General features: G+C 39.0%; 1 protein-coding gene across 5 annotated transcripts in view; it reads left to right on the top strand.

Annotated features, from left to right (window-relative positions):
• LOC140202675 (FYVE, RhoGEF and PH domain-containing protein 4-like) overlaps positions 1-26,493 on the top strand; it is a 267,757-nt gene extending 241,264 nt beyond the window's left edge. For all 5 annotated transcript variants that reach the window (XM_072267819.1, XM_072267824.1, XM_072267823.1 and 2 more), the window contains exons 13-18: positions 3,046-3,076; positions 10,736-10,831; positions 11,745-11,870; positions 13,559-13,708; positions 13,974-14,117; positions 23,224-26,493. In XM_072267819.1, coding sequence (XP_072123920.1) covers positions 3,046-3,076; positions 10,736-10,831; positions 11,745-11,870; positions 13,559-13,708; positions 13,974-14,117; positions 23,224-23,457 — 781 coding nt within the window. In that variant the 3' untranslated portion in view covers positions 23,458-26,493. The remainder of the gene's footprint in view (positions 1-3,045; positions 3,077-10,735; positions 10,832-11,744; positions 11,871-13,558; positions 13,709-13,973; positions 14,118-23,223) is intronic.
• Positions 26,494-27,226: the final 733 nt, after the last annotated feature.

Below are 27,226 nucleotides of genomic sequence, written 5' to 3'. Positions count from 1 at the left end.
GATTTTTGTAAAGAATAATGTAGTTACAATGGGATGAAATGCACAATGTCCTCACCCTTTATTAGGTAAATAGGTTTATGTTCAGAAAACTATTTGGAATCAATGCAGCTATAATGGATTAACTATTGCCTTAAGTAATTTATTAAAATTGTACTGTACTGACAGGTACCGAACATGGACTGCACACCTTGGGACAGAACTTCAAATGATTCCCATATGTTTAATGACTCATCCTGATAGGATTGCAATTGGTTGTGCATGAGTTTCAAAAACAATGATCTGCTAGCTCCACCTGCAGGTGTAAAACATATTTATGCTTATTTGGAAAACTTCTCTAAGTAACCTGTAGGACAGTTTTGATAATAATTGAGACCATGGGCTCTGACTCGCATTTAACCTCTCTAGCACTTGTCCACATAGATCTATTTCATCATAAATCAAAATAGAAAATGCTGGAAACTCTCAGCAGGCCAGGCAGTGTCTTTAGAAAGAGAAATAGAGTTGATGTTAAGATCAGGATCAGACCTAATATCACCAGCATATATCATGAAATTTGCTAACTTTACAGCAGCAGTACAATGAAATACATGATGAGTAAATATAGAGGAGAAAATGGAGTTACATTAAGTATATGTATGTCTATTAAGTAGTTAAATTAAAATAGTGCTCCTTCCCAATGGTAACGGTGTGAAGAGGGCGTGTCCTGGGTGGTGGGATCCTTAATGATGGTCGCTGCCTTCCTAAGGCACATCTCCTTGAAAATGTCTTGGATACTACAGAGGTTAGTACCCATGATAGAGCTAACTAATTTTACAAGTTTCTGCAACTTATTTCGATCTTGTGCCTTAACTCCCCCCCCCCCCACCCCATACCAGATGGTGATGCAGGCAGTCAGAATGCTCTCCGTAGTACATCTGTAGAAGTTTTCGAGTGTTTTAGTTGACAAACCAAATCTCCTCAAACTGCTAGTGAAATATAGCTGCTGTCTTGCCTTCTTTATGTTGCATCAATATGTTGCGTCCAGGTTAGGTCCTCAGAGATATTGACACCCAGGAACTTGAAATTTCTCACTCGCTCCACTTTTGATCCCTCTGTAAGGATTGGTTTGTGTTCCCTCATCTTACTCTTTCTGAAGTCCACCATCAGCTCATAGGTCTTACTAATGTTGAGTGCGAGGTTGTTACTGCGACATCACTCAACTGACTGGTACATCTGGCTCCTGTACGCCCTTTTGTCACCATCTGAAGTTCCGCCAGCAGTGGCTGCATCATCAGCAGATTTGTAGATGCTGTTTGAGCTGTGCCTAGCCACACTGTCATGGGTGTAGAGAGAGTAGAGCAGTGTGCTAAGCACACATCCCTGTGGAGCACCAGTGTTAATTGTCAGCAAGGTGGAGATGTTATTTCCAATCCGCACAAATTGTGGTCTTCCCATTTTCCATTTTCAGAAAAACAGAAGTGCTTCCATTTTCAGTTTTTATTTCAGATGTTCAACATCTACAGTTTTTGATTGCATTTTAATTCTATTCTGACTAAACTGTGATTAACATAAAACATAGAACTTAGAAATCTACAGCACATTACAGGACCCTTGGCCCACAATGTTGTGCGATCATGTTACTTACTCTAGAAACTGCCTAGAATTTCCCTAGCACATAGCCCTCGATTTTTCTAAACTCCGTCTACCTGTCTAAGAAGCTCTTAAAAGACCCCATTGTATCTGCTTCCACCACCGCAGCCAGCAGTGCATTCCACACACCCACCACTCTCTGTGTGAAAAGCTTACCCCGAACATCCCCTCGGTATCTATTTCCAAGCACCTTAAAACTATGCCCCCCCATGTTAGTCATTTCAGCCCTGGGAAAAAGCCTCTGGCTATCCACACGATCAATGCCTCTTATCATCTTATACACCTAGATCAGGTCACCTCTCATCCTCCGTCGCTCCAAGAATAAAAGGCCAAGTTCATTCAACCTATTCTCATAAGGTATGCCCTCCAATCCAGCTAACATCCTTATAAATCTCCTCTGCACTCTCTCTATAGTATCCACACCCTTCCTGTAGTGAGGTTACTAAAACTGAACACAGTACTCCAAGTAAGGTCTGACCAAGGTCTTGTATAGCTGGAACATTACCTCAGGGCTCTTGAAATCAATCCCACAGTTGATGAAGGCCAACACACCATACGCCTTCTTAACAACACTGTCAACCTGTGCAGCAGCTTTGAGTGTCCTATGGACACAGACCCCAAGATCTCTCAGATCCTTCACACAGCCAAGAATCTTACCATTAATATTATACTGTGTCTTCAAATTGGACCTACAAAAATGAACCACTTCATACTTATCTGGGTTGAACACCATCTGCCGCTTCTCAGCCCAGTTCTGCATCCTATCGATGTCCCACTGTAACCTCTGACAGCCCTCCACACTATCCACAACACCCCTAACCTTTGTGTCATCATTGTGTGATTGGTTATGTATCCTTATCAGTTCTGTTCAATTTTTCAAGACAGTATTTCCTTTTTACTTAAAAATTTCCCATTGTGTTAACACAGAAGCATTTTAATGTATTTACTACTGGGGGCAAATAAATGTTATTTTATGAAATTTATTTATAAGCATTAACCAAACTCCTTAAAGGGAGCCATGACCTTTCAGTGGAGAATGCTATATTCTGTATCAAATGTAAAATGAAAGTTTATGATGCATGTCAATATTTTGTAGTACAGTATTTAAATTAAAGTGTGGATTAACACGTTTGCAATCCTATTGCAAGGATGGAATGAGTGCAGTGACAACAAAAATTCAATGTAATTGATAACATATTTTCAACAGGTTTAAATTTAAATTGTCTTTAATCCCTATGACAGGGAATGGCACTGAGATAGATATTTGAAGCAAAGCTCGAGGAATGCTGCATTTTTGCTACTTCAGGGCAGATTTTCACCGCCTACGTGAGAGGGAATATGTTCACAGTTCTGTTATGTGTAATGCATTCAGGAAATGTTTGGAAGTATTCTGATCAAGTTTTTGTCTGATTTCAGTTCTGACCAAGACAAGGAAGAATGGATAAAGGTAAAGTCAAACTACATCGCTATTGACATCTTGTATCTTGGCATTTCAATACTAATCTGGAAGCTAGTTTTTCAAATTTTACACGGTAGAATATAATCAGCCAATTGCACTTTGGACCTATAGTTGCTAAGTAGCCTGTCCTGTCACAAGCTCCTCCTGTTCTTCTGGCTGTTATTCACTAGTTAATATAAATGAAGAGATAACTTCTTGTGACTAATTAACAACTCGACTGTATGAAGACAAGAACTGCAGGAAGGGAATGAGATGATGACTCTTCGTCTTTATTCCATACAGCAATTTTACATTCCTAATATTTATTTGGCCGGCTGGTGGCGTAGTGGCATCAGCGCTGGACTTCGGGGCGAGAGGTCCCAAGTTCAAATCCAGCTGGCTCCCAGTAAGAGATGGTGATCTCTTAAAAAAAAACCCACCCAGCAGAAGGCAATGGCAAACCACTGCTGTAACTTGCCTCGTACGTCAGAGCGGCGTGGAAGGAAATCGTCCGCCAACTGGAAATAATTCCGGATATGACATACCCTTCCAATATTTATTTCACTAGTAAGATGCACCGATTGTCAAACATAATTTTTGTGTCTAAGTTAAAAAGACCAGCAGGACTAAATATGAACTGAATGTGTTTCCCTGTATACGTTAATAATTTGGCAATTGTTTGTTTTGAACTCCTGATGCTCTGGCCTCTGGCTCTCTCATAAATCCAGAATTTGAGCCAGGAGTCCAAACTACGAGCAGGTTGTGTAGTCAGAGCTGGGACTGAAGTTTGGCTGGTACTGGGATCTCCACCAGGGGTCAGACAGCTGCTGGAATCTGGAACACAGAGTTCGGAACTTGAGAAGGATTGTGAATAATATCCAAATTTCTGGAATATATGTCAATTTGGTTCTACTGTACTACCATAGTCCCAAGGCTGCTATATTATTGGAGATTTTTTTATATACAGTGTAGTTTACAAGAATGAACATTACAAAATAAAATAATTTGTATCATTTATTAACTATAAGTTAATCTATCAAACTACATTTCAACATGGAATGGAATATTTTCCCACGATAATAACTTCATTAAAAGACGTTTGAGTTGATATGGAGTTAGTGTTTCTGGTCATTACTCTAGTTACCCTTTGACTCCCATGTGAGTCTGGAAGTTCAAAGTGGAACATTTCATGATTTATCTTTGCTCTGAGTCCACATTCATCAAATGGCAGGACATGCTGCATCAAGCTCACCATTTGTAGCCTTTATATTGAATAAAAAGAGGGGCCTCTTTCTTTAATTTAGGGCTGAGAGTAAGATTTGCTCATCTTGACCATTGAGGTGGCAGGGTGCACGGCTGTAAAACTAAACACAAGAGATTCTGCAGATGCTGGAAATCCAGAGCAACTCACACAAAATGCTGGAGGGACTCAGCAGGTCAGGCAGCATCTATGGAGAGGAATAAAGAATTCACATTTTGAGCCAAGACCCTTCTTCAGGACTCGGAAGGAAGGGGAAAGACTTCAGAGTAATAAGTTGGAGGGACAGAGTAAAAAGGAAGGAGGACTAGCTAGAAGGTGATAGGTGAAGCCAGGTGGGTGGGAAAGGTAAAGGGCTGGAGAAGAAGGAATCTGATAGGAGAGGAGAGTGGGCCTTGGGAGAAAGGAAAGAAGAGGGGGATCCAGGGGGAGGTGATGGGCAGATGAGAAAATGTAAGTGGCCAGAGTGGGAATAGAAGAAGAGGGAAGGGGAAGGTAAAACAAAAATTACTGGAAGGAAATTAATGTTCATGCCATCAGGTTGGAGGCTACCTAGATGGAATATGAGGTATTGTCCCTCCACCCTGAGAGTGGCCTCATTGTGGCAGAAGAGAAGAGAAGACATGTCGGTACAGGAATGGGGATAAGAATTAAAATAGTTGTCCACTGGGAAATTGCGCATTTGGCAGATGGAGCAGGGATGCATGACAAAGCAGCCCCCCCCCCCCCAGTTTATGTCAGGTCTCACCTATAATGGAGGTGAGGGAGGAAATGAATGGCCAAGTGTAGCATTTCTGTCACTTGCAGGGATATGTTCCAGGAGGGAGGTTAGTGGGGAGAGGTGAATGTACAAAGGAATCATTGAGGGAATGAACCCTGTGGAAACACTTTCTCTTGTGTTGCAGAGGAGATTTAGACTGCAGTGTTTTCTAGGGTAAAAGGTGCAATTCCAAATTTAATCTGAACATTTAGACTATTATCCTTTTTTTTTAAACTGGCAGTAACCTTTTAAGCTTTATCTTTTTGCGGGTCAATGTACACCTTCATATATAGATAATAGGCTTGAAATCACAGAATCACCCCAGGAAATTGAGCAATTTTCACAGCTGGTATGACGTAGGTGTACTGCACCTGCAGTATACATGTTCCAATAACAACTAGTTTTATTGGGCTATGAAATTTGGTGTACAAAAGTGTGTGAATAGTAACTGATGTACAATTTTCAATTTATTTATGTAATCAGATAATTATGAATTCTCTTCACTAACCTAAAAATCTGCTCAGATGTCCTGTTCAGTACTTTAAAAGTTGTTATACAATTTACACAATGACATTTTAGTTACCAGCCATAATATTGGAATAGACCTTACTTGACAAACTTCAGCAAGATGTCTCATTTATATCATTTGCAAAACTGCTCATTTTCTGGGGGGTTTTTTGCCTCCAGTTGCCATACAACTGTGAATGTGTTGTTCAAGCCTTTGTTCCGTTACCTCATTAGCCCACAAATTTATTTAGAACCATAGAAACTACAGCACAGAAACAGGCCTTTTGGCCCTTCTTGGCTGTACTGAACCATTTTCTGCCTAGTCCCACCGACCTGCACACGGACCATATCCCTCCATACACCTCCCATCCATGTATCTGTCCAATTTATTCTTAAATGTTAAAAAAAGAACCCGCATTTACCAGCTCGTCTGGCAGCTCATTCCATACTCCCACCACTCTCTGTGTGAAGAAGCCCCCCCTAATGTTCCCTTTAAACTTTTCCCCCCCTCACCCTTAACACATGTCCTCTGGTTTTTCTCTCCCCTTGCCTCAGTGGAAAAAGCCTGCTTGCATTCACTCTATCTATACCCATCATAATTTTATATACCTCTATCAAATCTCCCCTCATTCTTCTACACTCCAGGGAATAAAGTCCTAACCTATTCAACCTTTCTTTGTAACTGAGTTTCTCAAGTCCCGGCAACATCCTTGTAAACCTTCTCTGCACTCTTTCAACCTTATTTATGTCCTTCCTGTAACTTGGTGACCAAAACTGAACACAATACTCCAGATTCGGCCTCACCAATGCCTTATACAACCTCATCATAACATTCCAGGTCTTATACTCAATACTTTGATTAATAAAGGCCAATGTACAAAAGCTCTCTTTACGACTCTATCTACCTGTGACGACACTTTTAGGGAATTTTGTATCTGTATTCCCAGATCCCTCTGTTCCACTGCACTCCTCAGTGCCTTACCATTAACCCCGTATGTTCTACCTTGGTTTGTCCCTCCAACGTGCAATACCTCACACTTGTCAGTATTAAACTCCATCTGCCATTTTTCAGCCCATTTTTCCAGCTGGTCCAAGTCCCTCTGCAGGCTCTGAAAACCTTCCTCACTGTCTACTACACCTCCAATCTTTGTATCATCAGCAAACTTGCTGATCCAATTTACCACATTATCATCCAGATCATTGATATAGATGACAAATAACAATGGACCCAGCACTGATCCCTGTGGCACACCACCAGTCACAGGCCTCCACTCAGAGAAGCAATTCTCTACCACCACTCTCTGGCTTCTTCCATCGAGCCAATGTCTAATCCAATTTACCACCTCTCCATGTATACCTAGCAACTGAATTTTCCTAACTAACCTCCCATGCGGGACCTTGTCAAAGACCTTACTGAAGTCCATGTAGACAATATCCACTGCCTTCCCTTCATCCACTTTTCTGGTAACTTCCTCGAAAAGCTCCAACAGATTGGTCAAACATGACCTACCATGCACAAAGCCATGTTGACTCTCCCTAATAAGCCCCTGTCTATCCAAATGCTTGTAGATTCTGTCTCTTAGTACTCCCTCCAATAACTTACCTACTACTGACGTTAAACTCACTGGCCTATAATTTCCCGGATTACTTTTCGATCCTTTTTTAAACAACGGAACAACATGAGCCACTCTCCAATCCTCCGGCACTTCACCCGTAGACAGCGACATTTTAAATATTTCTGCCAGGGCCCCCGCAATTTCAACACTAGTCTCCTTCAAGGTCCGAGGGAACACTCTGTCAGGTCCCGGGGATTTATCCACTTTAATTTTCCTCAAGACAGCAAGCACCTCCTCCTTTTCAATCTGTACCGTTTCCATGGTCTCACTACTTGATTCCCTCAATTCCATAGATTTCATGCCAGCTTCCTTAGTAAATACAGATGCAAAAAACCTATTTAAGATCTCCCCCATTTCCTTTGGTTCCGCACAAAGCCGACCATTCTGATCTTCAAGAGGACCAATTTTATCCCTTACAATCCTTTTGCTCTTAATATACTTGTAAAAGCTCTTTGGATTATCCTTCACTTTGACTGCCAAGGCAACCTCATGTCTTCTTTTAGCCCTCCTGATTTCTTTCTTAAGTGTTTTCTTGCACTTCTTATACTCCTCAAGCACCTGATTTACCCCCTGTTTCCTATACATTTCATACAACTCCCTCTTCTTTATCATAGTTGCAATATCCCTTGAGAACCAAGGTTCCTTATTCCTATTCAATTTGCCTTTAATCCTGACAGGAACAAAATTTTTGCACTCTCAAAATTTCCCCTTTGAAGGCTTCCCACCTACCAATCACATCTTTGCCAGAGAACAACCTGTCCCAATCCACGCTTTTTAGATCCTTTCTCATTTCTTCAAATTTGGCCTTCTTCCAGTTCAGAACCTCAACCCTAGGACCAGATCTATCCTTGTCCATGATCAAATTGAAACTAATGGTGTTATGATCACTGGAACCAAAGTGCTCCCCTACACAGACTTCTGTCACTTGCCCTAATTCGTTACCTAACAGGAGATCCAATATTGCATCCCCTCTAGTTGGTCCCTCTATATATTGATTTAGAAAACTTTCCTGAACACATTTTACAAACTCTAAACCATCTAGACCCCTAATAGTATGGGAGTCCCAATCAATGTATGGAAAATTAAAATCCCCTACCACCACAACTTTATGTTTCCTGCAGTTGCCTGCTATCTCTAAAGGTCTTTGGGCGGTTTATTTCCATACAAGGCAACTTCTGATCCCTTGCTGTAGCTTCTATGAATTCACAGCAACCTCTGTGATTTTAAAAAAAAAACAGCTATCTTCTGGAATGAAATAAAACTTCAGCAAGAATTCAGATAATTTCAAAACTTGTAATTCACAAATTAACAAAATATTGAAGCATCCCTGTTTTATTTTATGGAATCTCTTTAAGGTATCCATGAGTCTTTGTTCAGATATCTATATTTGCTACATTTTAGAATCAGCAATACATTTTCACAGAATCATGTTGCAACATAGTGAATGATGTGATGGGGGTTGATCAGGTATATTGAATACTTAACTGCTTGCAGATTCAAATGTTTACGTTTAAATTTGATCACCAAAGTGTATCAGAAGAGATGCTGGAACGTTTTCAGTTGTTGATTTTCTTTCTAATAGTTCAAGTACTCATTGGAAAAATTATATTACAAAACAAAAAGATGAAATAGACTTCACTCTGCATATAGAAAATAATCATAACTTCATTCTGTCCCTAAGCACTAAAGTACCAGAACAAAGCCCAGTACTCCTTGTGAAGATCACAGCTACGTTAATATTTAATAAATAAGAGCCTGTTACTTCATACTCACCATCACAAGAATAGAAGCTTATAGAGCCAGTCACAATTTTTACAAATGTTGATAGTTGTCATTGCAAAATGTGAGTTAAAAACCTTTTATAGACAGATATTTCAAATACCTGTACTGAGCTCTATTATATCTGTGCTTGGAGAGGTGAATACTAATGTTTCTTGCCATGTAGAATGGTGTGTTTGAGGCAGGAGGTGAATAATCCATGATGCAGGAATGCAGTCAGGTTAGGTGGAGTCGGTGCAGGCTGGTAGAAATCTGCTGGTACTATGAAGCACGGAGAGGGCCACTGGGTATATTCACCCATACTGTTTTTAAATGTATATGTATTGTCTAAATAATGTTCGATGCAAGGAAATTCAGTTTGATAAGTGGGCAGTTTTACAATTTGAATCTCAAAACGCAGATTACAATCATCTTGCAAAGCAGTAATATTTTCTGCATCAACTTTGAGTGACCTGACATATCCGGCTGTGTAGCCACTCACTAATAGACACTGCTTCTCTTTTCTCCCCTCTATGTATAAGTAACATGGATAAATAACACCAGTGATTCATTATTGATACCTGTCAGGTGTGAATATGCAGCTGTTCTTGAGATAAGAGTAGGAACTCAGAAATCTGTGGAAAGTCACTGTACTCTCATATTAGACTGCCCCTAAGCCAGTCTAATTGGGTCCGGGGCACTTCTTGTCTGGTCTATAAATTGTTGGTGTTGTTGGATGTTTATAAAATGGTTGAGACAAGAACTATCTATGTCCTACCTTTTTAGATTTACTCAAGGGCACAGTATAGTGTTCTCAAACTTCTCATGTTGCAATAGCTCCTACACTCACTACCCGAGTCAATTCCATAATGGTCACTTCAAAACATAATGATACCTGTGCTCCAGATTTTGTTGAGTTCATTGAGCAAGGCCAAGAGGTGCCTTAGTTGGGAACACAGTCTCCCTGATCGTATTTGCAGCATGTTACATTCCCAGTCAGGGCAACAGCACCTTTCGTGTAGCTACCGCATACCCAAGTCTAATGGTGGTATATCGGAAGTGCTGATGTAGTGCAAGTATCGATGTGCTTAGCCTGATGCATTTGGCACCCCATGTTGTTCTTGCCAATCATTTAAGAGCACTTTTGTTACAGATGACTGTTTTAAATTCTTCTGTAACTATTCTCTACAGACAAAGGCTCATATCCTAGTGTTACTCCTGGTTACACTGGATTGTCCGCAAAGAGATTTTATTATTGTTTCAGGTCAATCTTGAGTACTTTATATGCTGCAGCTTTGTAGCAAGGATCTTTGTTTGAATGAGCTTAAGCTTCTATTATAAGAGGCTATTGTTTTCATTTCATGAAGGAAGCCAGTTCTATTTTTGAAATGAGCTTGTTGATGGTGGAGAGGGCCAGGCTCACTATGTACGGTAAGTGTATCTTTTCACTGTGTTAGGAAGGTTATCATTGTCTGTAATAAATGTGAAGCTGAGGCTAGCACTGATAATTGTTATGCAGTTGCTTGTATCTGCTTCTATTGGTGAAGAGAATGAAGTATTTATTGGATATTGTATGGATGACAAAGGAAACCATTTCCTCTCTGGGATCATCCAGTTTGTTTTGTACTCTGCTGTTTTCAGTCATATGATATGACCACAGCCTCTGTGCTGCACTTAGCCTCAAAGTCAAAATCTGCATGTTTGGCTTACTATTTGTGTAGTTTGTACCATATTGTGCTATTTTCCTACATTTTCCTTCTTTGTTACAGGCTCTAAACTGTACAATACAAGAGTTTAATCAGAAGAATGAAACTTTCAGATCTGCAATAGCTAAAGAAGGGGAGGAACAGGCTCCTGAAGTTTCAGTAAGTTCCATGATGTTCAGCAAATAGCCTGACATCAGTGTCATTTTAATTTTTACAGTAAATGAGATAAAATACTCAGTGAAAAACACATTTAATGAATCTTTGTTTACTTGTAGGGCATATTCTGACTTTCAGAATGTAATGATGTCTTAATGGTTAAGAGGTATTGGGGATTTCTTTGTAATAGGACTGATTCTTAGTTTTCAAGTTATGTTCTTTTTAATGAGCCTGTCCAGCAGTGTCTTTTATGTTTCATATGATGAGATGTAATTTCAAATGAGAAAATTTTATGAAGTAGACTGCACAGGGATCTCATATTAGAGTAATTTCTCCACAACTAATGAGTAAAATAAAATCATTTAAGATGAGACAACTGCAATTAAACTGAGATGTTATGAAATAAACTTCATAACTCAAGAAAGAACTGTTTTCTTTTAAGAGGGTACAGCATTTTTACTGCCTCTGCAACAGAATTATTTCCACCCTATATCCTTGTATTTCAGTTTTTCCATCCATTCTGCATTCCTGAAAGTTATACCTCTAATGCAAAAAAATGAATAGCATTCTAAAAATTGTTTTTTTACAATTCCTTCATGTACATTATGTTTCCTGATTGACTTAGAACACTAGAAGTCAAAAAGTCAGCTTTGACTGATGTTCACTCTTATTTCTTTTCTCAATTCCCTCAACCGAACCAACAACGAACAGTTTGTCAGATTAAAACACCATGATAGAGTCTTTATAACTTCAATAGATCTCAAGAAGCTTCAGTTGCTTGTAGGAGATCAATGTGTTGATTAAGTAGATCTGTGTTATCAGGTGAATTTGTTTTCGAGAATATTTAGTTTATTCACAACACAGCACGCCCTTTCTTTTTACCATGTGTTTCTTTTTATTTCTTCACCTCTTAAAGACAGCAGAACTGGGAATGAGGGCACCAAGATGGATACGTGACAATGAAGTTACTTTGTGCATGAAATGTAAGGAACCCTTCAATGCACTAACCAGGCGAAGACACCACTGTCGTGCATGTGGATGTGTAAGTGGTAAACTCTTTGAACTTTAGATGTCCATAAGATATAGGAACAGAATTAGGCCATTTGGCCCATCGAATCTGCTCTGCCCTTTCATCATGGCTGATTGAATTTTCCTCTCAGCCCCAATCTCCTGCCTACTCCCTGTATCCTTTCATACCCTGACCAATCAAGAGTCTATCAACTGCTGCCTTAAATAGAATCAGAATCAGGTTTATTATCACCGGCATGTGTCGTGAAATTTGTTAACTTAGCAGCAGCAGTTCAACGCAATACTTAATGTAGAAGAAAAAAAAAGTAAAAAATAAATAAATAAGTAAATCAATTACAGTGTATGTATATTGAATAGATTAAAAATTGTGCAAAAACAGAAATAATATATTAAAAAAGTGAGGTAGTGTTCACAGGTTCAATGTCCATTTAGGAATCGGATGGCAAAGAGGAAGAAGCTGTTCCTGAATCACTGAGTGTGTGCCTTCAGACTTCTGTACCTCCTACCTGATGGTAACAATGAGAAAAGGGCATGCCCTGGGTGCTGGGGGTCCTTTATAATGGACGCTGACTTTCTGAGACACTGCTCCTTGAAGATGTCCTGGGTACTTTGTAGGCTAGTACCCAAGATGGAGCTGAGTAGATTTACAACCCTCTGCAGTTTCTTTCAGTCCTGTGCAGTAGCCCCCCCCCATACCAAACAGTGATGCAGCCTGTCAGAATGCTCTCCACACTACACCTATAGACGTTTTTGAGTGTTCTTGTTGACATACCAAATCTCTTCAAACTCCTTATGACATAATGTACTCTTAAAGACATAAAGGCTTAGCCTCCAATTTTAATTCTGTTTTGTAACCATTGGACCTGTTGATACTAATGGTGTGTAGGAAGGTGTACTATATATAAGGAAATTTTAAAAACTCTTCCATATTCAACTGTTTAATATTCTAAGTGTTCTAATCTTGATATGGTGTTGGATAATTTTATTCCTTTTTCTTATTGCAACATTGTGGTCCACCCTGTGTGATCTCCTATCCCCTTCCCCATGTGAGCTAGCTAGGAATAGGTAGAGAAAGAAGAACCAGAAATAGTCTTCTTAGAAGATGTGAGCTTTATATGCAGGCTCCAATGGGTGGGCTGATAATGTCAATAAAAGCTGAGGCAAAATGAAAATTAGTTTTGGGCCAATTAATTAACAAGATCCATAGAGCATACAAAGGTGACTTTCAAAATTATGTTGAAAATTATACAATTGAAAGTCATCTTCACCATGATGGATGACAAATGGAATATTATGTGAATAATTCCTGTAGCAGCTTTCAGAGTGTCAACAGCATCCAAATATCTTTGAAGCAATTTACTGTAATGTAGTTTATGTTACTATGTAAATTTGTCCATGAAGAGCAAATGACCTGATAGTTTACTTTGTGACTGTGTTAAGGGGTCATATTAAGCAGGATATTGGAATAAATTCCCTGCAACTTAAAACTGTGCTATAGAATTTTTTAACTTCAGAGATTAAATGGGCCTCATATTAAGTCTTATCAGAAAGGCAATACCTCTGACAGTGACAGTTTGCACTCCTGCAATACAGAACTGGAAATGTTAGTCTGGATTACGTGCCTAGGTGTCTGAAGCCAGTGGAATTTTTAGCTGAGAATAACTCATTGAGGACAGTAAAATGTGTCACTTCTTTTTCCAGGTTGTGTGTTGGAAGTGTTCTGATTATAAAGCAAACCTTGCCTATGACAGCAACAAACCCAACAAAGTATGTAAGGACTGTTATGTCATAATAACAGGACAAACTGACAGCGAAGAGAAAGATGATAAAAAAAGGAAAGGAATTCTTGAGGTATGAGCCATAGTTTTCCAAGTTTTTCCAGAAAGTGTGTGTGCATGTACGGTCAAATACTTGATCATACCATCTTGTGGTCAACCGCGTTCTATAATTATATTGCAAATATCTCATGTAATGTGGTAGGTAATATGAGAGGAAGAAAGGTTAATTGCATAACTGGTTTTAATTGTTTTGAGGTTTATAATTTGTCATATTTTTAATGAAAATGATCAGCCCCTTTTCTTTTTATTATATTTCCACAATAACTTCTGCCTTTCAGATTGACGCTGCTGAAGTCTCTGAAAACTGTATCATCTGCAACTTTCTTCAGTATCTGGAGAAACCTGCCAAACCATGGCAGAAAGTGTGGTGTGTGATTCCTAAGAATGAGGGATTGGTTCTGTACATGTATGGAGCACCCCAGGTATGAGTGTTACCTTAATTTATCAAACACTAGTTGTACTGGGGACAGATAAGAACACAGAATGTAGAAAATCTATAGCACAATACAGGCCCTTTGGCCCACAATGCTGTGCTGAACATGTGCTTACTTTAGAAATTACCTCAGGTTACCCATAGCCCACTATTTTTCTAAGCTCCTTGATAAAAACAAACTGAGATTCGTCATGAAAACCAGAGAGTGAGCAAATCTGTGTGTATATATATGCATGTTGCTAGCTTCTTTTAATACCCTTCTTAATATTGGTACTGAGGATTTTTTTTCTTAACACCTGTGAATAAGTCTCACCGTTTATATTAATTAGGTACTGTACCTATCCATACGTGCACATACTTGAGCTCTGTTGGTTAAACTAATGACCTGACTCTCTGAAATCTGACTGTATACAAATTCTCCATGTACAAATTATGCATTTCTCAATATAGTAGTGATAATAAAATGTTTCATGGTGCTCATTAATAACTGGATAAAGTACACATTCCATTAGTTTAATTATGGGTAGTGTTAGGGTGAATATTCAATTAAATGAAAGAATTATACCAAATGTATGTAGAGTGATATGATTGGATAGTGATAGAAAACGTAGAGATAGGTTTACCGACAGCTCTCAGGAACAAAACCCGAGTATAACTTGGAGGCTGCCTGTATATGCAGGAAAATTCCAAGGAAGCTGTAGTAAGTGTCACAGAAATTAGTGAAAATTGCAGTTAATTATTTTAAATTGATGTTTAATAATTTTGTACTATTGATTCAATATAAAGCTAGTTTGTTTCTAAATATTAGTTCTTAGTACATTTTTCCATCATGTGCTTGTATGTTTCACGAGCATTTCTTGGCTGTAGCTGTTAAAATCTTGACCAGATAATCTAATCAATCATCATGAAGTTTAAACTCATGGCAATTTCAGTGTGAAGTAGCAATATATTAAAATAACTCTATTTGTGTAAGACTTCTTTACTTTTTCAGTTGATATATTCAGTTAATGAATTAATTTGATAAACTACCTGAAAGAAATTTGAGGTGAACAAGTTAATGCACTTGCGTAATGTACAAGTAATCTACTTTGTAGTAGCCCACAGTATTATATCAAAGCTACTACTTCAGATTCTAAAATGGTTGACCCAGTTTTCTGTTTGAAAGAATCCAGACGTTATGTTAGTTAGTAAAAGATCTATAGGATATCCTCTTGATAGGAATTAATTCAATTTACCTTCTCTGCAGATATTCCTCTGAATTCAGTGCTAATGTAGAAATCACGAAGAATCAGGAGGACAAACTGAATGGGAAAAAGCCTGGGCTCATGTCATAAACTAGAAGTGAACAGGGAACACGGGTTTAAATTTCTTTCCATTAAAGTATTTGCTACCCAAAAGTTGTCCTGAAAGAAAATGCTGAAAATATTTGGCGGGTCAGGTAATGTCCGTGGATGGAGAGGGAGAGAACTGTGCTCCTTCTTCCCCACAAGTGCTGCTTGATGTGCTGAGTATTTTTTTTTTTTAGCTATTTCAATTTTATGTCAGATTTCCAATACCTGTTACATTTTGTTTCTAAATTAATTCTTGTTCCTAATGTTGTTGCTCAGATTCTAGGATAAGCATAGGTAGCACAGATCTATGTCAAAAGTTTCTACAGTGGGTAAGTTGATCTGAAAGCTGATTATTAATTGGTTAAGCATTGGTAAGAGGCTTGATGCATTGGGTTTAATGGGTCAGGCTTAATAGAGTGAACAGAGGAGAATTCTACAGTCACTGTGATGTGTGATTAAAAGGAGCATTAATGCTTCTGTTCCGTGGTCAAGTTGGTATCTTTTGATTGCATGTTGTTTGAGGGACACTAAGAAGGGGTGGATGCAGTGACTCAGACAACCTGCAAATGTTGGAACAGAGTTATAAATGGGCGTTAGGCATTTATTTTTATGTGCAAAAATTCCTTTCTAAAGGAATTTCTTAGAAATTTCTTAAACATTACCAATGTGAGGTTCACCGTCTTCTAGGCTGAAAGCATGTGCCTGATTCCAACACAATAGCTTTATTAGACTGCCTAAGGCTTGACAAATGGTTTCATTTCCAGGTTATAAACTTAAATGAATGAACCTGAAATCAGCAAACAATGTCCTTTCGTGAATGTTCTTGAAGGTGCTTTTAGGACTCAGTCCCATAGTGTGAGAGCATAATCCATCTTGAAAGGAAAGAAAATGTCTAATTATTGTGTGGGAAAGGCAAATATGTGGTAGCTGATAGATAAATTAATGACAGAACTTGTAAAGACCATAGATGATATTTTTCCATATTGCAAAATTCCATAGTAATATATTAATGTACAAAGTAGGACAAAATGGCCAAAAAATTGGAAAACATAAAGGAGAGGGAAATTAAGAAGGAAATGTTATCATAACCAGAAATGGTAGGTCCAGATAAAGAAAATGTAAATGTTTCAAAAAGGATGAAAGTTCACTTGGAATAATTGGGAACACTGAACAGTAACAGTGACCAGTGAGCATAAAATGGGGAAATTATATGTTTACAACTGTCCAGTTGTATGAACTAATCAATGAACTGCCTAAATGGCACTGTTCTGTTAGAAATTTGGACTAGGCCATAGTATAACAGTTGGTATTAGAACACAGTCAACTGAGGGAATTCATTATCACCAGTGTTATTTAGGAAGGTATAACAATGACAGACAACAGTGAGGAGAAATACAGAGGATTTTTAACAGCCATGTTGTGCCATATGTAATCCTGAATACTTTAAACAGTCTGACATAATGGGAGTCTGGTGAACGACTTCTGAAGAACAGAAATTTTGACATGTAGTGGATTCCAGTTAACTGAGACACATCGGGACCAATATATCTTGGCCCAATTAAGCAACTGCCCTAATTAGCCAAAGTTTCATATAAATAGTTAAAAAGGTATATAAAAAAAGACAAACTAAATAGCAAATTATGTATTTAAATGAAATACAGAACAAATTAGAATACTACTGCAGTATTATAGTGTATTAGTTCTTAACACATATCAGTGGAGGAATTCATCCATGTCACTTTCTTTTGATTGACTGTAAGTGAGCAATATCAACGCAGGCACTTAGTGCAGATAATAAACTGCCTTCATGCTATCAATGTCAATCTTCATTTTCATTGTAACATTAAAGATAGTTAAAGTAGTGAAATCATTTCATTTTCGTTCCTGGTTGTCTCTGGTATCTCCAAGTCTGAATGCTTGAAACTGCAGTGAGCAAAACGGTTCTAAAATGTCCTACTGCATATTTCTCACCAACTATCATTGACAAAAATCGATGCTTTTTGAAGACAAACTCTTTCGTGTCTAAGTGAAAACAAATCTCTAGAAACTAATTAAACTAGTTACAAATATAAAACAAAATAATTAATTGTATTAGTATTCACCCCCCCTTTAATATGCCACCCCAAATCATGACTGGTGCAGCCAATTGGTTTTAGAAGTCACATAATTAGTTAAATAGAGATCTGTTTTTGGAGACTTGTGTGCAGACAGGGTGACTCAATTGATTGTAGTAAAAATACACCTGTATCTGGAAGGTCTTACTGCTGGTGAGTCAGTATCCTGGCAAAAACTACACTATGAAGACAAGAGAACACTCCAAGCAACTCTGCAAAAAGGTTATTGAAAAGCACAAGTCAGGAGATGGATACAAGAAAATATCCAGGTCACTGAATATCCCTCGGAGGACAGTTAAGTCAATCATCAAGAAATGAAAAGAATATGGCACAGTGTAAATCTGCCTAGAGCGGCCCGTCCTCAAAAGCTGAGTGACCGTGCAAGAAGGGGACTAGCAAGAGAGGCCACTAAGAGACCTGTGACAAACCTGGAGGAGTCACAAGCTTCAGTGGCTGAGATGGGAGAGACTGCACATACAACTGTTGCCCAGGTGCTTCAGTAGTTGCTGCTTTATGGGAGAGTGGCGAAGAGAAAGCCAATGTTGAAAAGAAGTCACAAGAAGTCTCAGCTAGTGATTGCCAGAAGGTATGTGGGAAACTCTAAAGTCAGCTGGAAGAAGGTTCTATGGTCCAATGAAACCAAAATTGAGCTTTTTTGACCATCAGACTAAATGCTATGAACATCATCAAAAACGCATGATCCCTACCGTGAAGCATGGTGGTGGCTGCATCATGCTGTGGGGATGCTTCACTCAGCACAGTGGCGGCGCCAGAGATATTTTCTTGCTGGTGCTACGGAGGGGCTGAATGATTCAGTGATGGTGCTGAGGGATACACTGTATGGTAATATGTATTCGCAAGGCCAGACGCGTGGCGTTAAAAAGTCAGTTTCAAGCATTATGTGCCTACTATAAATGCCTCTGTTGATTCACAAGCAACAGAAATTGATAGATCTAATATAGAAGTGAACTGTGACAATGTCAACAGCATGGGAGACAACCTGGGCTACACGGAGCATAAACATAAAAAACAAACAGAGCATCTGATCAACAGCGGACAACGTGAATCACGCACTAATCCCGCAATCAGCGTCAAATGCGTGCTTTTCAACTGAAAAACACAAAACAAACTCACTGCTATTTGCATTACAGAGATAGCAATGCCAAAAGATACACCGTTATTAAAGTCAAATAAGGCAAACAACAGATGCAAGGCTTTACCAGGAGTTGGACAAATCGTATTCTGACCATGCAATACCTCAATTAATTCGGCTATTGAACTTAAAACAAAAATCAACAGAATCACCACCTGGAAGTCTAAGCAAAACCAGTAGGCTTAATAGCAGTAAATGTAATATTTTAGGATTTGCAGGAAACATAAGGACTATGGGGTATCCACCACAAAGTAATAATAATAATCAGCATTAGTCTTGGCCCAAATTTTTAAAAAAATCAACTGCAGTCACCATTAATGTTTTCAGAGAAGCACAATCCGTCTGTTGTTGTGATTGGTGGCGAAAGCATCAATGATTTTCTGGATGTCAAGTGCTTTGGTCCTCTAGCTGTTTATGGCCAACAGAACCAAGTTGCTGTTCCAAGCATCGCCGCTGCTATTCCTTAAGTAGTTTTTGACACGTCTGAGGCAAGAGAAACTCCGTTCGCATGAGGCAGATGTAACAGGCAGAGTCAGTGATATGCAGATTAGTTTGTATAAATCTATAAATGCATCGCGGTAGGGTCTCATTAGAGCTAGAAATTCCACTGTGTCATTCACTGTCTGTCTTTGCTTTTGTTTTGTTTCATTTCCAGCAGACGCCGAACCTGATGTAGCTCTGCAGTCAGGTTCACTTCAGTCACTCCATAGCATTGGGCCATTGGCCAAAGGCAATTCATGTCCAGGAAGAACTTGTGTCTGGGACTCAATGTCGAGTCTCCAGTCAGAACACCCCCAGTCTCAATTGAGAACCGTCTTTTTATTTCAGTCAGAAGTCTGTCTATAACTGGATAGAAACAGTGGTTGCGAAGGTCATCAGAGGAGGTGACAGGTGTGCATTCAGTTTGGGCCTCAACAACAAAATCATGTAGGCGGCGGGATGGTTGGGCCTGTCTCCTTTCATGTGGTCTGCTCTGTATACCGGCCTTGACGCACAGGTCCCTAGCTCTTGTCTGAATTTCACTCCATAATTCCTCTCCCCGTTTTGCTGAGAGTGCATCGATAACAGACTGAGCCAAGTCCACAGCGGATGAAAGCTCCAAACTGGGAGATTGTAGCTGGTCTGACATGAACTTGATGACTCGGAATAAGTCCTCAAACAGAGTGAGAAGTAAAGCAAACTGCTCGTCGATCAGTCCATTTACAGCTCTGGCCTCCGTTTTCCTCCGTGCATTTGGTTGACCCATAATATCCTGTAGTGTAGCTAGAATGGCAGGGAGTGATTTCCTTATAGCGCACAAAGGTCTATACTGCCATGCCCAGCATGTATCTGACAATTTCTTCAACTCCACGGGCTGTGCAGCTGATTCCAGTTCTCTCTGTTTCTTCATGAAAAGATCGTGGGCAACAGAGTTTGAAAAGAAGTTGTAAAGCAGCTGCACAGTTTCAAAAAACTCACCCGCTTGTGGTACATTGCTCACAACATCCACTAAAACAAGGTTAAGTCTGTGAGCATGGCAGTGTATATATAATGCCTACGGGACCTCTTTCCTGAACCTCTCTTGTACCCCGTTATTGCACCCGGACATCACTGCCGCCCTGTCATAACACTGACCTATACACGCGTTCTTATCAATAACACACTGGGCGGGTGTCTGTTCAATGCTTTTAAGAAGCGACTCTGCGTCCAACCCTTCTGTTGGAGTGAAGTGCAAGAATTATTCAAGCATTGTTTCGTTATTCAAGTACCGCACCACCACTGATATTTGCTCCTTTTTACTCAAGTCTTTACTTTCATCCACCATGATGGCAAAATATCCAGCCTCCTTGATTTCTGCACTTATTTGACGTCTGACCATATCTGCCATAATACCCATAATTTCATTTTGGATATCGTGATGGGTGTTTTTTGCATTTCCAGGATTGTCCTCTATTTTTTTAGCTACACTCTTATCAAACTTCCCAATTACCCTGAGCAACTCAACAAAGTTTACCCTATTGCCAGATCCATCATCCTCCGGGTGTCCTCACTGGGCAATGCCTTGGCACGCAGTATAGCATAGAAACTCAACCACTGCTCTCATATACTCACGATTTTCTTGGACAATCTTTGCATGTCCTTTATCAAGCATATTTCCCAATCTTGAACCGTCTTGTTTTCTCAATCTGAATTCGGTCCATGCCTCCATAGCAAACTTATGAGCTGCACCTACATGGTGGGTTTTGAAAGCTGTTGTAGCTTTCCGCCAGTTTCGGTAGCCGGTGACAATAAAGGTAGACTCAGAATGGAACCCATGTCCTCCACACGGGAAGTGCCTGGATGTGAAGCAGAATGTAGCATCTTTTGTGATTGAATATTCCAGCCAGGAGTACAGATCAAACCAGCCACGAATACTCCTTTGCTGATTGCCAAACTGTTGCAAAGGGTACTTTTTCAATGCTGGCCAACGGGGTCCTTCCTCAGGCTGCTGGCTAACATTGCTAACAGTATTTCCACTAGCACTAAGGGCAGCTTCATCCACGTTCTCTTCTGAATCCCGCTCCATTTCTTGTTCCTCTATTTCGCCCTCACGCTCCTTCGATGAACTGCTGTCGTCCTCATCCCCACTTACTTCTTTCTGCATGTCACTTTCAATTAAGACATGCTCAGGCTGAGACACCACTGATTCCTCTGGATGAGGTCGTTTTCTGACAAAAAATCGATCCATTTTTCACGCCAGCCAAAATAATGCACATGCCAGGCCCACGCTCGCTTGTAAAAGCACAAAGTGCACGTGTGACATCCGTTAGTCCTGCAAGACCATGGAACTGTGCCTGGATGTATACTATCAGTCCCTAGCGTGAGTGAGAGTGAGTGACATCACCACCTTAAGTGATCTTAGATCAGCTTAACTGATTTGAGGACAGCAACAGCAAGACATTGACAACGAACGAATAAGCAGAAGTGTAGAGTGGATCTGACAGATTTTATAACTTTTTTGCTGCGTGGGTGCTATGGTAATTGGGGGTGCTGTTTCACTAGATCAACTGGAGAAGCAAGCTGTATTCAAAACTATACAGAGAAAGCAAAGCAGCTGCAGTTAATTTCTTGGTGGTGCTATGGTGGTGCTATTGCAATTTCTGCTGGGGCTATAGCCCCAGCTAGCACCACCTTAGCGCCGCCCCTGCTGCAGCAGGCCCTGGAAGGCTTGTGAAGGTCGAGGGTAAAATAAATGCAGCAAAGTACAGGGAAATCCTGAAGGAAAACCTGATGCAGTCAGCAAGAGAACTGTGATTTAGGAGAAGAATTTTTTTCTAGCAAAACAATGACTCTGAGCATAAAGCCAAAGCTACGCAGGAATGGCTTAAAAACAACAAAGTTAATGTCCTGGCGTGGTCAAGTTTGAGTCCAGACCTCAGTCGAATTAAGAATTTGTGGTTGGACTCGAAAAGGACTGTTCACTCATGATCCTCATGCAATCTGACAAAGCTTGAGCAGTTTTGTAAAGAAGAATGGGGAAAAATTGAAGTGTCCAGATGTGTAAAGCTGATAGAGACCTATCCACACAGACTCAAGGCTGTAATTGCTGGCAAAGGTGCATCTACTAAAGACTGACTTGAAGGGGGTGAATACTTATGCAATCAGTTATTTTGTGTTTTATATTTGTAATTAATTTAGATCGCTTTGTAGAGATCTGTTTTCACTTTGACATGAAAGACTTTGTTCTGTTGATCAGTGTCAAAAATGCCAAATTAAATCCACTGTGATTCAATGTTGCAAAACAATAAAGCATGAAAACTTCCGGGGGGGGCGGGGTGAGTGAATATATTTTATTGGCACTGTACATGAGCTTTGATTTCTTCAACTTCCTGTGATATTTACCCCTCCCTTTTCCCTCATCTCTGTGCTCTTACCTTTACTCCTCATCTATCTGGCACCTCCCCTGGTGCCCCTTCTCCGTCCCTTTTTCCCATGATCCACTCTCCCCTCCTGTCAGATTCCTTCTTTAGCCCTTTGCCTTCTCCAATTATCACCTCACAGTTTCTTACTTCATCTGCTTTGCCCACCCACCTGTCTTCACCTATCTTGTTCTCCATCCCCTGCCCCGATCTCATTCTGGATTCCTCCCTCTAACTTTCCAGCTCTGGTGAATCGTCTCAGCCCGAAACATTGTCTGTTTATTCATTTCCGTAGACGCTGCTGGAAGTGCTGAGTTCCGCCAGCATTTTGTCTCTGTTTCTCTGGATTTCCAGCGTTTGCAGAATCTTTTGTGTTAGTGTTTATACACTGCAAAGTATTTATCACGATTCTATAGCAAACCTTAAGCATAGTTCCAGGAAAAATAATACAGGTAAGCCTTCAATATTTGAGAAGGGACTTAGGTTACCAGTTTCAATAAGCATAATTATTTCCCAAAATTTATCTCTATGGATCAATGATGTTTGTGCAAAAGTTTTTAATCAACATAAGTTTTAAATTATGATTTTAATTACTTTATATTTCTCTTTAATTTTCTAGGATGTGAAGGCACTAGCCACAATTCCTCTTCTTGGCTACACGATAGAAGAAAATCCACGAGGCGTTGATGGGTCTCATGTGTTCAGGCTGAAACAGTCCAGGTTCATCCATACTTTTGCTGCAGACTCTGATGATCAGAAACAAAAATGGCTAAAAGCAATCAGCATGGCTGTAAAAGGGGAAACGCCTGCTGACGATGATGACTTCAGTAGCGATGAGGCCTCTACCTCTTGACTCAGCATTCAGTCTGAGGCGGGTAAAATACCAACAGCTGATGCAGAAAATCCAAAGCCACTTAAAGGATGATTTCTAAAGCATGTGTAGTGTTTTATGTGGGGGAAAAAATTTAAATCTTCTTCAAATGAAATGTCTGTATACACTGTTTCTTGCTCTTTCATCCCTGAATAATCCAACAGGAATCAACATCTACATTTGTTCAGTCACTTTTGTGATTATTCTCACCAGGTCTCTTGAATGTCTAGATTATCCACAAACACAGTCCAGCATGAACTTATAGCATTTAAGAAAACATTGGACAATTAAATAAGCTCTAACTTATGGTGATGTCATACTTCCTGTCTTTTTGGCTGCTCTTTATTCAAGCAGTAAATTTAATGTGGTGCACACAATGCATCTGCAGAATGGGAACTTATGAACTGAGACATTGTGATCCAGAGCTCAAATATCCAGATTGCTTTCTCTACAAAAGAACGAACCTAAGTTTTTTTTTGTTTGTTTAAGATCTTTAATTTCTGTATTTGAAATTGATTTGTCTGATGTGCTTGTGTGTTGAGCAGTGGCAAAGAAATGATATTGTATTATTGTATTTATTAAAGTGGCCGTATCCTTTTATTGCCTCACCTCTGTAGCAGGTGCAGGCTAACTTGGGATACCAGAGGTATATGTGCATATAAAGTGGTTAGTGATTAAGCTTCCTAAACTAATCAAAGTATCCTACAACCATTAAACAGTGATAATTTTGCTGCACTACAAATGATAGAATTCAGCATTGATGAAAGAGTACAGGTTAATCTCTTAACTTGTAAGAGATTTTGGTGGGGACTCAGTGCCCTTGACTGAGCCACCTCAACCAGAGATGAAATTGACAATCAAAAAAGGCAGGAATGTCCTAATCTTTATAATTGTGTTCAGCAGTCCTATTACCTTTGTCCTGGGGGGAGATTATTCTGTCATTCTCTCAGACTATAAACAATATTTGATGACAGAAGAGGGTTACACCATAAATTGAGAGGAAAGAAAATAATCTATAAAAATCAGCAAGGAAAAAAATATGAAATAAATTCATATTGGGCACCAAAATATATATATTTAACAAGATATACACTTTAACCTGGACCAATTAGAGTCAACGGCTCAATAACACACTAAGAGTCAGCATTGAGTATAATCTAAATAAGTCTAACAAAATAACTTAAACCCATTACTGCCTTTAAGTCCTGTTATCTTGTGTGTAAATATGTACAGTATATGGAAAAAACAAGTCATTCTCCTAGCTTGCAAATATTTCTGTAGAATGATGAGATCAATTTGATTTAAATATTCTGATACAAAGTAAAAATGGCCTCTCACAGAATGTGATTGGAAAAAATGAGCAGCTGAAGAGAAAAGATAAATTGCTGATTTTAATTACTTTACAGTGTGAATCTATTTATCTTGACTGTTTAACAGAGTTTGCTACCTATTCATCATTAAGTATAACATGTAATATTAGGTGTCAATGTTTGTCCTGCTTCAGATCATTGGAAAAATTGACTCCTGCGATCCAATCCACTGATCAGAGAAACCTTGTCAAGTACAAGCACCAGTTTTGCAAGCATTGTCATTGCTCACATTTGAAAGTGATCTGAAACAGGAACAGTCTTAACTTTAATTCAAATGAACTGTAACATTTGAAAAATTTTTATTTGTCTGAATATTAAAGGTTCTATTCATTTGTACATGAAAAAATGAAAACCAAACAAGATACTACTATTAATCTTTTTAATAGTATTTGACACCATTCAATGGTATCTTATAGGCAGGTATAATGCATTAAAGGTAACATGCAAAATATTTTTATAAATGAGTTAGATTTTTGCTACACATACCACAAGGCAAAAATCTGTCCCTAAGTCATGTCAAAGAAAAGCTTAGGAATGTGTTATTCTGTTGATAATGATTCATTCAAAAAAATAACCATGGTACCCTTATCCAGAAAGTATTGATAAGTTTTATATGTCTCCTCTTTATTCACATTCTCTCCCCAATCCTACAGAACACCACCTGCTTTCAGCTTCCTCCAAGATCCTCTGGCAACTATTCATCTCTAGTACCACGTCAGGCCCACAGAACCTTCCTTGTATCTTTTCAATGCACTTTTCAATTCATCATCAGCTATGACAATATTTGAGCAAGATTAAAGTGGTTCAAGAGAGGTTTGAAACAAAGTTTCTTAAAGTGTAAATGCATTTTCTGGTAAAAGAAGCAGATGGTATTTATGATAAGTTTGTGAGGGAGTAGGTTTCTCCTGAAGACTCTCACCCCTAAGAAAAGAAATATTTTCTGGTATTACAGAAGATTATCATGTAAGAATTGTTGTTAGTCAGATAGAAAACCAGATAGTATTAAGTCCCAGGGAAATTCATTGAGTTGTGGGTTTTATACACTTCGTTTAAGAAAATTGATTAATTTCATTAGTAAATGGAGCACTTCAGAATTCATTTACTTGATAGCTTACAAGACCATAAGATATAGGAGCAGAATTAGGTCATTTGGCTCATTGAGTTTGCTCCATCATTTCATCACGACTGATCCATTTCCCTCTTAGACCCAATCTCCTGCCTATGTTTTCCACTAATTCAAACATAGATAAGGATTTAAAGGAAGTATATGTGTCATTTTACCTTTTATTTCTACTTTATCAATTCTGAGAATGAGTGCTATGGATCTTTAATTCCATTTAGTCCACGTTGCAGAAGCTGACTCTAAACAGTGTTTGCACATTGGAAGTCTTGTTTTTGCATGTTTGTTTTAAATATTGCTCTGCATTCGCTGTAGTCACCCAGTTTCAAATTTAATTAATTTGTATTAGTACTTCAACATGTTAGCACACACAGACAATATTGTTTGTATCCTAATTCCCAGTATAGTTTAAATTGAAAATGATTGCAGTGTTTTATAATATTGATTGGCTGGCATGAGAATTCATGTATATATAGTCTTTGTTTGTAAACCTCCAATCACTACAGTATTAAAACTGAATCAATAGAAGTATTCTATATTATAGAATTATTTTCAAGTTTCAATCCTTAACAGTCCTTTTCATCACCTTTTTAAAGTTTCTTATCGTAGCGAGGTTGCCTGATCTGATGGGTCACCATCTTAATCAGGTGCAAGTTAGTTTCTCCGTAGTCATGTTTCTCTCTGCTGTTTTAAAAGGAATGCCTCAACAATGATCAAACACACCTAGGTCAACTCCTTCAGTTTGAGTAATGGTTTAAACTGGTTATCTCAATCTTCGGATTCACATGCCTAATGAGTCTGAAAAGATTTTGAGGTGAGCTGAAAAATAGTTTATTTTTGTACACAAGCTATTTGAAGGACATATGCATCCTCAGTAATGACACCACTAGCCTGGAATTGAATCCATTAGTGCCTGATGATCATGCACAAAATACAATTCATTCTGGCTTCTATCACACTGAATTTGAAACTGACCTAAGCATCTATAAGGGCAGTTTACTGGAGAGCGTCCAACATCTTCCCAGTGTTATTCATGAACATAAGTTGCACATTGTGCACTATCTTCCTTATCAATGTAAATTGGAACTCTGGGGTTCAACCTGTGACCTTTGCTGAGAAAAATTGAAGCAGATGGGCTGAGTACTGCAATGATATGTCACAAACTATTTCATTCATGTTTCACCATCTTGCACACATCTGCCAGCCTCAGTTTTCAAAACTTGGGGTATTTGAAACTTGATCAATGGTGCATCACTGGAGT

This window comes from Mobula birostris, chromosome 9 (assembly GCF_030028105.1).
Source record: "Mobula birostris isolate sMobBir1 chromosome 9, sMobBir1.hap1, whole genome shotgun sequence".
Taxonomy (NCBI): Eukaryota; Metazoa; Chordata; class Chondrichthyes; order Myliobatiformes; family Myliobatidae; genus Mobula; species Mobula birostris.
Note: the sequence above shows the minus strand (reverse complement) of the source record. Positions and strands in the feature narration are given on the sequence as shown.